The sequence below is a fragment of the Nipponia nippon genome, unplaced genomic scaffold, assembly GCF_047370975.1.
Source record: "Nipponia nippon isolate SJK-2023a ecotype South Korea unplaced genomic scaffold, ASM4737097v1 scaffold_6, whole genome shotgun sequence".
In the NCBI taxonomy this organism is placed as follows: Eukaryota; Metazoa; Chordata; class Aves; order Pelecaniformes; family Threskiornithidae; genus Nipponia; species Nipponia nippon.
The window spans coordinates 53,030,976-53,044,157 of NW_028262380.1; the positions used below are offsets into that span (position 1 = coordinate 53,030,976).

Sequence of the window (13,182 nt, forward strand, 5' to 3'; positions counted from 1 at the left end):
GAGGTTGTCTGATTGCTTGTTTTGTGATTCTGCAAAGTTCTCCTGTAGTGTTCTTTCCGTATGCGGGCGTGTTGTGTTTTGGCTTTTTTTTTTAATTATTTAAAATACTTTTAATATAGGGAAGGATGTAGACTGAAAGAGAAACAAGAGTGGTAATGATACAAAGAACATTGTCTGGTTGACTTCTGCTTTGATTATGTATGTCTTTAAACTGAATTGCTATAGCCAACCACATATCAGAAATGCTCGAGGGGTAAAAATCAAGCTGGAGGGATTTCAGATAGCCCAGGGAGTTTTAAATTGGAAGATTAATTACATTCTGAGAGAAAGTTGCAGATGACATTGAAGGATGCTTGTGTGATGGGGGGACCATTATTTACTGTCAGACTATGAAATAGTTTCTTTGGGAGAGTGGTTGTGATGCCCTATCACACGAGCCAGTTGCAGCTAAGATTGATTCAAGGCAGATGGCATGGAAAAGATAAAGGGCAGCTTCCATCTCTAGTCAAATAGACCTTTGTCTTATGAGTAACTGCAATTTAAGTATTTCATTTATGACTGTATAAAGACTAAATAATGACAGTTCAAAGAAGAAATGCTTGATAAGTTTTCTTCTTAGTCATGTGAGGAAAAATAGATGGTTATATGTTAATTAGAAATGAGTTAAGCTACAGATTACATTGATTCAGAGATAGATGCACATGTATGTGCACAAATGCAATTTTCCTGGAAAGGATCTTTTAAAATATTTCATTAAAGGTTGAGAGTAACAGTACAAAAGCTATTTTTCTTGCTGTTTTGTTTTTTTTTTTAACGTTGGTTATTGCAAAATGAAATAATATGCTGGCTAAAATTTAGCTCAAGAATACAGTTGTATTCCAGTGTGCTTTGGTGTGTTTGCTTTTAAAAACCTGAGGCATAGAACTATGCTGAGATTACTTTTTATATTGTTGCTTTTGAAGTCCATCCTGGATCAAGAACTGGTTTAATTTTGTTTTATCTCCATTTGGAACGTATTTTAGAACAGTATTTGCCATTTTGGAATTCTAATGTTTAAAACAACAAGAACAACAAAAAGTTTTTTCTTTCTTTTTTCTTTCTTTTTTCTTTCTTTTTTCTTTCTTTTTTCTTTCTTTTTTCTTTCTTTTTCTTTCTTTTTCTTTCTTTTTTCTTTCTTTTTCTTTCTTTTTTCTTTCTTTTTCTTTCTTTTTCTTTCTTTTTTCTTTCTTTTTTCTTTCTTTTTTCTTTCTTTTTCTTTCTTTTTCTTTCTTTTTTCTTTCTTTTTTCTTTCTTTTTTCTTTCTTTTTTCTTTCTTTTTCTTTCTTTTTTCTTTCTTTTTTCTTTCTTTTTTCTTTCTTTTTTCTTTCTTTTTCTTTCTTTTTTCTTTCTTTTTCTTTCTTTTTTTCTTTTTCTTTTTTCTTTTCTTTTTTTTTTCTTTTCTTTTTCTTTTCTTTTTCTTTTTCTTTTTCTTTCTTTCTTTTTTTCTTTTTTCTTTCTTTTTCTTTTTTTCTTTTTTTTTTTCTCTTTCTTTCTTTTTCTTTCTTTTTTTTTTCTTTTTCTTTTTCTTTTTTTCTTTTTCTTTTTTTCTTTTTTTCTTTTTTCTTTTTTTCTTTTTTTCTTTTTTTCTTTTTTCTTTTTTTCTTTTTTTCTTTTTTTCTTTTTTTCTTTTTTTCTTTTTTTCTTTTTTTCTTTTTTTCTTTTTTTCTTTTTTTCTTTTTTTCTAACAAAACTGAAATCTAATATTAGATGGGTGCTTTTAATTATGTTTATTAGAAAGCGTCCTGAGCATCTCTGGATGGCATAGGTTGGCTTTTGGCCATGAGGCTGATTGCTGCTGAGGGGCCGAAAAGAGGTTTGCTGCTGGGGGCTGCGGGAGTGATTGGCCTCAGCAGGTGCCTGAGCATGAAATGTCTCTCCTGCTTGTCTCTCCTGCTTGCCTCCCCCTCTATCTCCAAATGAGCTTCCCAGAACATAGAGACCTGGAACTAAGTAGGAGGAAACATTTCTGGTTTGGCAATTTTGGAGCTTTAGAGTCTGCTGGTTAACATAAAAAGTCCCACTTTTTGTACCTGGAATTCACGCTTTATTTTAAAAACTTGTCTCATGCTGTAAATAGAGAATTAAAACAGATCCATCAAGGATTTTAAGAATATTTGTGGTGCTTAGAAGTTAGTTTGATTCATAGGTAGCCAGTTTTATAATTTTAATTCTATACTCTTCTGTGCATATGTCTTGTTGCATTGATTCCATTTGTTTGCATGTGTATGTTTAACAAAGATATGTTTTAAAGATATGCTTTTTTGCTACTAGGAATTAAGCATTAGGTGGTTTTTTTTGCTTTTGTCCATCAGTTTACTAGTCTTTTGGTATTTAAGCATAGATAATGCTGTAGTTCACCGGTGACTGGTGCCAGATAACTTTACTAAGCTAAGGTTCAATTTGCAACTTAAGAACAAGTTCACTCATACAGGACAAAAAAAAAAAAAGTGATGCATAAGTAGTAAAGATTTATAAATACCACTTCAAAATTTCCTATATATTAGCACCTACATCTTCTGCATTTGTTGAATTTTTCAAAATCTAGGTGAAAAAAAATGAAATAAATGGAGTTAGTTTCCATTGTGACAAGGAGTATGGGGAACCCTTCTTTCAGTTTTGGTTTCAATATGTACACAGTTTTGCATATATAATCCCAAGTATGTATATGAATTTATTGTTCGTAATGGTAATGCACATTTACAGAGTCTAAGAAGTGCCAAAGCTGAGGCTCCTGGGATATAAATATGTCTGCAGTGTGGAAAAGATCCTTAACTATTTCAAGTGTTCTAATTCCTCCTGCTGTGTTCAGTGTAGATGTTTGGGTTTTTTTATATACCTGTTCTTGTGATGATATTCCTCTTGCATCTGTGGTAAAACTCTGCCCTTGTAGCTTCAGTCCCACTGCGTTATAGGCACTTGACAAGCCAAGGGTGCTGGCTGGTACTCTCAGGGAAGACTGGTTCTCTGGCTGAGATTTCCTAGAAGTACCAACCTCGCCTGTCTTGGTTAGTCAGATCTCTTATCCGAAATCAGTAGGTGTTACTTGGAAGTCGTCTTCAGTGTATCTAGGTAAGATTACTGCTCTGGCATCCCTTTGCACACGCAGTTCTTCACACTCTTGTCCAGTAACTTGTTCATTCAGGTGTGCCTGTGACAGCCTCACCTGTAAAGCAGATTCAGTCTCCTGCCTGCATGACAGGTCTCGTGGACATAGCCAGGGACTCGTCACGTTTCTCGGGACCTGCTTGCTTTTTTTCCCCGTCTCCAGGGTGCATTTCCCAGCCATGTTTTTCAGGCATTTTCGCCCGGGATTTTGCTGAGATGGTTTTACAGCTGTCTCCCATGTGTATTCACAAAGAGTTTCATCCTCAGTAAGCAACAGTTTGAGTGACCGCTTGAAAGTTGGGTGATTAGCTGTGGGTGGTTGTGTGTTGGCCATTGGAATCAAACAAAAGTGATTTTTTTTTTTAATTAATTTGTTTTATTTTATACTTCTTTGGATGGTAAGACACACACACACACACATGCCTGCCCCCCATGAGAATAGTAATCCTGAAGCCTGCTTTTGAAGTCTTACTGCTGAATGTGTGTAGGTTGCTTTTTTTCATCACGAATTACGATGAGTGAACATCATGTGCATTTGCGTACGTTCGGAGAAAGCTAGATTTTATTCACTTCAGCAGTCCAATCACAAAGCACAGCGATCCATTTGACCTTTAGCTTTTAGCACCCTTACGTTCCTTTCCCTTTTCCAGACCTTGCTGACAAATGTCAGCATGCCGTAACGTATCAGTTTAGGGATCTGTTTATGGCAGATAAACCTCACCCAAAGGTTTGAGGAGCTTCCCTATAAATAGCTATGTTGGTCATAGCTTTCTGTATGCTTGTAGGGTTCCCTGATCTGTGTTTTTATAGTAACTGGGTCTCTTAGCTCAGAATTGGGGTATGAACTCCAAATTTTGGAGGAATTCTGGCTTTATTGTTGAAGCCTTTTGTAAAAGGATGCACCATACAAATTGTAATTCAGATGAATTTAGCAAGTTAAGAAGTTTCTCTGAAATTAGTTCATCTCCTTTTTCCCTTGTCTTCTACTTTTCTTCCTTGCATGCAACTTGCTCAGCTAACTTTCCCTTGTTAGCACCTTTCGGTTTCAACTCTGCGTAAAATGGCTATGTTGACTTAGAATGCTGAGAGACTGGCCACTATTATGAATATGAGAGATGACAAGTCTTCCTATATCTTAGGCCTCCCCTTTCACCAGAAAAATGTATTTGGTAGCATAGGATTAACACCAAACGGAAGGATTTTTCTGGTTTTGTTTGATTTTTTTGGCTATGGTTTTTAGTTGCTAAAGATTGCTACTGCAGATGTATGTGGGACGTAGATTGATGTTGAAAAATGACAGCCATGATCCACTGAATGTGAAATTTCCTGCTTTCAGTCTGTATGTTGTCAAATTATACATTTTTGGAGTATTGCATTTCCGTTTGCCTTGCAGCATTAGGCAATACTTTTTCCTCTGTTAAAGTATTTGTCTTCAGATGCTGTCCAATTCGCATGGCACAGCTGTCATGTATTATAGTCTCCGAGATTTTAGGAAAGCCGTAACCATATGGGGTAGGCTGATGGGACACTTCCCACAGGTTTACCAACTGTTCATACAGTTGGAGAAGTGAATGGTGTGGAGACTGGTGACTGTACTTTGTGGTTGGTTATTGTCAAAAGGAACCACAGGGAACCGAGGCTTCTTGGTCCCTACTGAATGAACTAAAACAGAGACAGTTAAAAAACAACAGAGATTAAGGTCTTCCTTCTGCCTCCCTTTGAGAAGTCGCTTATTAGAGTATGACTGTGGCCCAAGGGGAACTCCACTTTTGGGAATAAAGGTGAAGTAATTCTGCTGTTTGCAGCATCTCCCTAAAACATAGGACTTTCTTCAAGGAACAGACTCGTGCTTTCAGGCAAAGGAAAGAGTTATGAGGTTTTGTATGCACAGCCCAAGAAGCTACAACTTCTCTGATTTAAGACAGGAAATACATCTGGAAACAAAGAGGGAATTTGCACCGTCAAGAACTGCTCCCTGCAGCCAGCTATAAAGGGATCAGCAGATTGAGGATCAGGGACATAAATCAGTGCATAGATCTTACCATGTGTTGCTTTATTTCTGTTCCTGTTCTTGGGAATGAAGCTAGTTGAAATTCAGTGGCATCAGATGAAAAGATTAATTTATTGTTCAATCGAGGTCAATAATGTGAACTTTACAAAGGTTTTTGTTGCAAGACTGTTTCATTCAAGTGGACCAAAGGCAATTGAGCTGAACTTCAGCAGTGACCTTGATCAAAGAGGCAGACTGCTCAAGAGGCCTTTCTTATTCTGGTCTGAATATACTGCGGGTCGCTGGGGGCTATGAACCTACCAAGAGAAAGGCAAAACAAAGTCCTGTAACTGGTCTGTCTGTGATGTTGAACTTTTGACTTTTGAGTACTTGCAGCCGGGGAAAAGTCGCTTAACTATTAATGAAGTCTTCCATGCACGTGACCAGTCATTGACAAATACATAAACTTTGAAGAGATTGTTTAGATGGAAAATCTAGAATGGAAAAAGCTGGTTTACAGCCTTCTTCTCTCCTCTTGTGAGAAAAATTTCACATATGAAGAGATAAGAGGCTGGAACTTGGCATCCAGGGAACTGTATGTGTATCCCTGCTTGCGTCTCTTGGTGCATGTGCACAGCTTCCAGCCAGTAAAGTACAAGTGGAGTTTGATTTTGAAAAATAGGCAATACTGTGCAATACTTTTCCTGTCATTCAAGTGAAATAAGAACAAGAACCTCTAAATATTGCTTTACCAGAAAGAAAGATAGTACAGCAACTTTCACAAGGACGTACTCACAAAGGAGAAAAGATATCTTCTTTTTTTTTTTCCTTTTTTTTCTATGAAACAGCACTGTGAGTAAGATACTGTGATCCTGTGTTCAGAGAATATAAACATCAACCATCCAAGTTTCATATTTACCATTCTTGTGTCATTTCAGCTTAATGACGGTGGCAAGGCAGCCCGAGCACACGTGGGGATAGGTGATGTGGTTCTCACCATTGATGGGATAAGTACGGATGGGATGACTCATCTAGAAGCACAAAACAAGATCAAGGCATGTACAGGCAATTTGAACATGACTCTGCAAAGGTAAGATACCTTTTTCTTTTTAAAAAAGAGAATTAATCATCATCGTAACAGTTGTTTAGAGGATAAAAACGTATAAGTGGTTTGGCAGAGTGTGTGGAGTTAAATGGCCACAATCGAAAGATAAGCTGCTGTAGCCTGAAATGTGTCTTGATTTATAGCATTTTAGAAAACTTATTAGATGTTAATTATGTGAGTCAACAAAGACCTTTTCCAACCTTCTGCCACTCGCTCTACATTGAATGAAGTCTAGTTCCTCTTCCTTTTGAGCTTCAGTTTTGTTAACACTTGTTTAATTAAAAACAGGTCTCATCCAGGCTCTTTTTCCCTCCCCCTCCCCTAATTGACTGGGGCACTTGTTTTTTGGGTCAAGTCCTACATTGTTGTTTTTACTGGCAAACAGAATGATGGATTTATTTAAACAGTTAACCCCTGAGTTATGTGCCTGAAAATACTGCAGCTCAGAGTCACAGAGAGATTTTTCCAGAAGCAATGCTACCGTTTCACAAAGTAGCAGCCTCCCTTGGCTAATTGCAGCGTCTACTATATTAGAATACTGCTATTTTTACTTAATAATGTGAGTGAGCATCTTGGAGTAGGATTGGCCTCTGAAGCCATCACACAATGAAAACCATCTTTTCTTGTTATCAAAGAAAACAACAGCAGTTGTTGATTGCTGTTTTTGCCCGCTTTCATCACTGCAAAGTTCCTTGATGAGTGTTTGAGGCCCATAACAGTATCTCTTCACCAGTTACTACTTTTTCTGGCAAATTATCCTGCCCTTAATAAAAGGACTACCTCTGTCTGAGAGTTCATTGGTATGATAATAAAAGAGACGACATGGTTGTAGGTTTGACAAATGTCCAGCTCTCCAGAGTGGTGGTGCTTGTTCCCAACCTTATGTGACATGTAGTCGAACGGTTGTGTGTGTGCTCTTTTCAAAGAGGCTACAGTTCAGCCCTGCTTGTTGTTTCTTGTTTTTCCTGTTGTCCTGCTGTACTTTCATCCTTTGCTTCCCCTTGGTAAGGGATTCCCTTTGCTCCCATTAATAAGGGATTCCCTTTGCTCAGCCTCAGAGGAAAGGAGTGTCTTGTGGCGTGGTTCATGCCTAGGGCATCTTCTTGAGTGAAACTTGTAAAGTTGGCATTAAAAGTTTCTTGATGAAACAGAGGTATTATAGCAGCTCATCAGAAGAATCATGCATTGTATCTGGTGTGTCACTTGCTTTTCTGTCTCCCAATGAGGCAGGCAGGTCGTTTAGAAATGCACTTTCCAGGAGCCCACTGAGTTACTCCAGCAGGCAGCTGGGAGCGTAGGGGTTTGGCCCACTTTCTCCTGTTGCCATGAATTGATGGGCAGGGTTAACATCAGATATAGGAAAGGAATAGCAGGTGTGTCTCAGTCAGGCAATAACTTGTCTGAGGCTGCTTCTGGTTGGGTGCAGGGATGAGTGGTTTGAAAATCAAATTAATCATGAGTTAGCTTGGTCCCCTCCTGTTCTCACCCTTCCTACCCAGTGTAGCATCTGACTCACCAGCGTCGGCTACCTGACAGCTGAAGGCTAAGTCAGGATCAGACTAGCAGACATCAAAGGAATGGCCTTTGTCCCAGCATCTGGGGGTGGGACAGATGTCCTCTCTTGTGGCTCTACCGGTCTGCAGTCCCATGGTCTCAGCTGTTTCTAATTCTGCCCGGATCCCATAAAACCAAAGCCATAGAGAGTGCCCTCCCGGCTCCTCTGCCTGTGAAAACTTCCTTGCTCTGATTGCTGTTTAGCAGGAGATTTGCTTCAGTTGTTTATTTGTTCTTTATAGCCTGGAAGAAAGTGCTTCTTGGAGTCAGACTGGCTCACGCTAACTGCAGATGCTGAATGCCCGTGGGAAGGACGGCTTGAGAGTACAAACAGGGTGGCAAGATAAGCCATTTTAATATTGAGGGATCTCCATAATTATATTCTTCTGTTCCTGCCTCTTCTCCTAAAACAAAACCAAACTAAATAAAGTATTTGGAGCTGTTACTGTTCACATGCAAGATTAGATGAGATGCTGTCAATGTGAAACAATGTTGGCCTCCAAAATACGAGTTGGTGTCATAGACAGGAAAATCTAAGACATATATAATTTTGGGTTTACTGCTTTTAATTATCTTAGGTTTTTTTACAATTCTCTGAGCTTTTATCTACTTCCACACAGACTACTGATATTTTGGAACTACAATGCAAGAATGTTCAGGTTAGTCTTGAAAGAGTATATAAATTCTTAGATAACTGCCCTAGTTTGCTGCTGCTTTAAAGGAACACAATGATCGGTTGGTTAGTGGTGTTACTTGGACATCCAAGAAAATTGGAAGAGCATTATGGCTCGAGCTAATGGTTTTTGCACTATGAGTGTGTCCATCTGGTGTTTTATGAAAGATGTGAAACAACTCAGTTTGAAATCAGTCATAGGAACCAGAATATATTTTTCTAAGTTCAGCTTGGTATGTTTTTGGTGGTAGCACTGAGCGACCTTTATTCATGATAAATTGTAAGAAGTACTGTACATCTATGGATGCCTGCTTTACTCTTGATCAGTTATAATTTGACGCAGGTTCATGTGGAATATATGGAAATTAATATAGTGGTGCAGACTTCAGTGTCATGTGAAGATAACGGCAATATGGGGAAAAATGGCTGGGTATGCCACCAGCCTCACAGCACGTCAGACACAGGGCTGACTGTGCTGTTTGCTAGGGAGGGACTAACTGAAATAATCAGTAATCATTTGAAAAAGAAACAGGGTCTTGGTCTGGCTTTTTAGCAGGTTTTTTGTGTGTGTTGTGAGGATCAAAATGATAGTTGGTAGAAAAGCAGTGGTATGCCCTAGGGATTACTAGGCTAGTGAACCCAAGGGGGTGCCATCTGAGGTTGATGGGCTCCAGCATCCCAGTTTGCATGGTGGCTGGGGCATGGTGACAGGTTGCCTTTTAAAAGGTACGAAAGAAACTTAATGAGTCTATGTGGCAAAGGCGAGAGAGGAAATTCTTTGATCAGCTTCCTTATTATTAATATTTTAACTTGATATGCTTTTGTACTGTTGGTCAGGTTTTCACTTGACTTTCTCTGTTCTTTATGGGCCAAGTGAAAAAAATAAAATTGAGAGAAATAAAATAAAGGATAAGAAGTAGCTTGCCTGTGAGGTTGGAAGGGATATTTACAGCAATGCCTTCAAAAGCTTTACTTACAAGTTTAAGAAGGTTATAATTTTTAAATTGTGCAATAAAGTAATTTTTGTGTGTTATTTGCTGATTTTTCATATCAGATGTGGCTTAAAAATCTGGGGTATTTTTTCTTTTTTTTGTACCATGCAATTTTAGCTTCTTGATAGTTTGTTGGTTTTTTAGACATTAAATAGGGAATTTTTCTTTGTATGTGTCCCTCCCTCCCTCCCTGAGATCTTGCTCTTTTGCACCCCAATATTTTATTTTTCAGTTAGAGCTCCTTCCTGGTTCCCATGAGGACAGATGGAAACCAGATGCTTGCTTTTTGGATATATTTTCAAGTTCAGTAACTTAGTGTGGCCTTCCATAAATAAATCTGTAAGTTGCCACCACCTGTTTTTTAAATATTGGTTTTGGGGACTGTTTCTCCAGAGTCCTGCCTTAATGATTCTTTGGAAGTAATAATGATAAAGGATTGTGTATTTCTTCTGTTACATGAGATCATGATACTCATGAAACTTCTGGAAAAAGTGTCAGTCAGGAATACAGGGGTAAAAAACAAAATGAAACAAAAAAACCAAACAAAAAACACCAAAAAAACCCCCCAAAACACCACAAAAAACCACCACCAACAACAACAAAAGAGAAACTTGGAAAGTTTTTTTTGCTTTTATAATATAGAACCTATTTACCTCTTTATTTTATAAAACAGATCTGCACAGCTACAGTGTGCTTTGTAAAGGAATTTTATGCACTTCTCCCTATGAATTTAGTCATTTAGGACAAAAGGCATCAGGATCACTTGGCTTGGGAAGTGAAAGGAGGATTCTCAAGGTGGTTTACCTCTCTTGCTATATTGCAGTGCTTCAGAAATCTTTTTGGGTGCTGTAGGTCGGCAGTGAGCAGTTACTACAGTTCTGCTTCCAGCTCTTCAATGGATGCTTAATGGATTTTTGCAAATGAAACATTGGTGTTACAAAGCAGTAGATTAATTTCAATGGCTGTGTTTTGTTTTGGTTGGGTTTGTTTTGTTTTGTTTTTTTCCCTAAACCTTTTAAAAGCACAGGGTTGCCCAAGTGTCACAGGTGAGGCTAGGGCCTGCTGGGTATTTTTGATGTCCATGTTGACTTGGAGAGAAAATTCAGATGAACCTTAAGCCTGTGTTCTGCCGTTGGTAAACTCAAGTGTTAAAAACCGTGATGCTTATTTTATCTGCCTGCCTGAGTATGAATCTTTATCATACTGTTCTCCCTCATCTTTTTGGTTTTTCTTTTAGGATACAAAGTGTAGACTTCTAGCTTAAGAACAGCTGAAATGCTCATGATTTGAGGTGGGGTAATAGGGAAAAAATGTTATGGATCACTTGATTTCCATTTTCTAAGGTCATTTTTCAAGTTAACCATTTCAAAAATGGTTGTCTGCAGTAGGACTAGCTCAGTATGCTTTTTACTTACTATTTTTATTGTTCCCAGTCTTGCTTTTGTTATAAAACAATATAATGATATTACCATTTATTGTGCTGAGAGCCCTGCTCTGCTTTGGAAATGCACAGGAGGAAGAGTGTTTTGCTGTGTGAGGAATGTGTGTTCTGACAAACTATGTGGACAAAATGGATGGTCTTGTTCCCGTTTTGAAGATGGGGAAGTGAGACGCCTTGATGTAGAGCAGGTTTTAAGAGACTTGAGTCCTTTGCTCCTCAGGTGTTGAAATATTCACGTAGTGTAGGTTAACTGTAAATGATTTAATTTCACAAAAATAAAAACCAGCAGTGCAGGGAATGGCACCGTGGGTCCCAGAAGCCAACCTTAGTCACTGTTACAGGGGGATCTGAAGTCCTGAAGTTTAAAAGTTTAAGTTGTCTTCATAGAAAGGTGAGAAAATAGTGTAACCGCTAAATAAAATGGCAGGAGAGGCTATTACAACAAGAATAAAAGAAGTGCAAGCAAAAGAATACAAGGATAGAAAGGATTTCAAACTAGTAAGAATACAGGCTTCACTTAGATGATGGTTAAAACTCATGCGTTCAGGTTTATGAGTCATGGGTTCCTTGGGGTGGATATTTTGTTTCCATAAACCATATAAGGATGAGTTTTAAGGAAGCTATGATAAGAATGCATTCGGAAGTCTTACTTTTCTCCAACTTTGGTTTACTAGTCATCATCATTTCCCTTACATAGGCATTTTGACTTTAGTTGTGTTCTTCGGTGATTTGCCTCTTTAGCATATAGAAGGTTGTTTGTCCTGTGCCAGTTGAACATAAGGAATAAATTGGTTGAAAGCACCACAACTTTTGAGTAATTTTTTCTAAACCTGAAAACAATTTTTTGCTGGAATTCTTTTTCCTGTAATATTAATTCTTGCATAACTCTTCTTTCAAGGATGTCAAAACTGAGTTTTGGTTGATTAAGGAAATAAGCACCATTATCCCTTTTTAATTGAGAGAGTTGAGACGGAAAAATTATAAAACTCAGTAGAGGTCACATGGCTAGGAATATACAAACAAACTGTCTATTTATAGCTTAGCTGCTAGTTGAAACCTAGGGCAATTTATTCCTCAGTCCTGGGTTGTTACCCTCCATCATTAATATTAGTTTTCAATAATTATGCCTGAAAAGAAACTGGCTGGAAAACAGTGCCTCTCAAAGAGAGGTTCACGTCTCTTATTTAGCCATGTCACTAAGCTTTGAGGTGGCGGGTATTCCAGGTAGCTCACTCAGTGGAGGCTCATATAGCCCAGCGAGACTTTAAACGTTCCTGTTGAACTTCCTGTTATTGACCACAGACTTTTCTGAAAGTTTTAGTAGAAAACACTTCAACATATTTCTGATCTGTTGCTGATTCTAGTTGTTTCAGCAACTTGAAGCCTTAAAGCTCTTCGGTTAACTTTTTTTTAGCAAAAAAGAATCAGTTGTCAAAGTTTTCAGTAGCCTGTAAGCTCAAAGCAGTAGAGGTTTGGGGAATGATTCTAAGTGGCTCAGTGATGCAGGTATGGATCTGCCTTGCTCCTCTGTGTATTAAAATTCCTGAGTCTCTTTTTTGTTTTATCACATTATTTTTATGGAATTGAGTGGAAAGCTGCTTCCAAAGAAGCATTCAGCTAACAAAGCCAGGTATGCAGAAACAGGAAAATGTGGTAATAGATGAGTCTCCATTAAAAACAAAAATATATTACTTACGGTTGCAGTAGAGAGCCTGCATGACCAGGCAAGAAAAGCAATAAGGCCAAGCAAAGTAATACGTCCCTCAGAGTTTATTGGTTAAAAGTATCTGGTGACTTGTTCTGTAGTCTCTTTCATGTTCTCTGAATTCTCTATTTCAGCAGCACTCAACTCGCTTGTTTTCAGAAATTTTTGTTGAGAGGGTGGAAGGGGAGGAGAGGCATGCCAGTGGGGGTTCAGCCTGGAAGGCAGGTGGATGTGAGTATTTGTATAGGCTGCTGGCACTGGTCTTGGTAGCTGTTTTCATTATGGGAGTGTGAAGGACTGTGTGTGAATCTGGTGTGGGGCTGCCCGGCTTGCCAGGCCCTTGTCCTGCCTGCTTTGGGGTTTGCTCCGTGGTGTGAGGTTGCTGAACGGGGCTAAGGAGAAATGCCGTGCAGAGCTGGGGCTTGCCTGGCCTGCTGCGCCCAGCGGCGGCCAATAGAGATGTTTGGTATGTAGCTTGTTGAGGAAGAGGTAATCCAAGGTTGTGTGCCTTATGGCATGAAAATCGCCAAGTGCTTTTGTCAGCCTGACCTTTGGGTCTGGAAGTAACCTGACCTGCA

General features: G+C 38.6%; 1 protein-coding gene across 15 annotated transcripts in view; it reads left to right on the forward strand.

Annotated features, from left to right (window-relative positions):
* The window catches only part of PDLIM5 (PDZ and LIM domain 5), a 129,853-nt gene that overhangs the window by 34,674 nt on the left and 81,997 nt on the right, over positions 1 to 13,182 (forward strand). For all 15 annotated transcript variants that reach the window (XM_087735845.1, XM_087735853.1, XM_087735851.1 and 12 more), the window contains exon 3: positions 6,073 to 6,224. In XM_087735845.1, the coding sequence (XP_087591971.1) occupies positions 6,073 to 6,224 (152 nt within the window). The remainder of the gene's footprint in view (positions 1 to 6,072; positions 6,225 to 13,182) is intronic.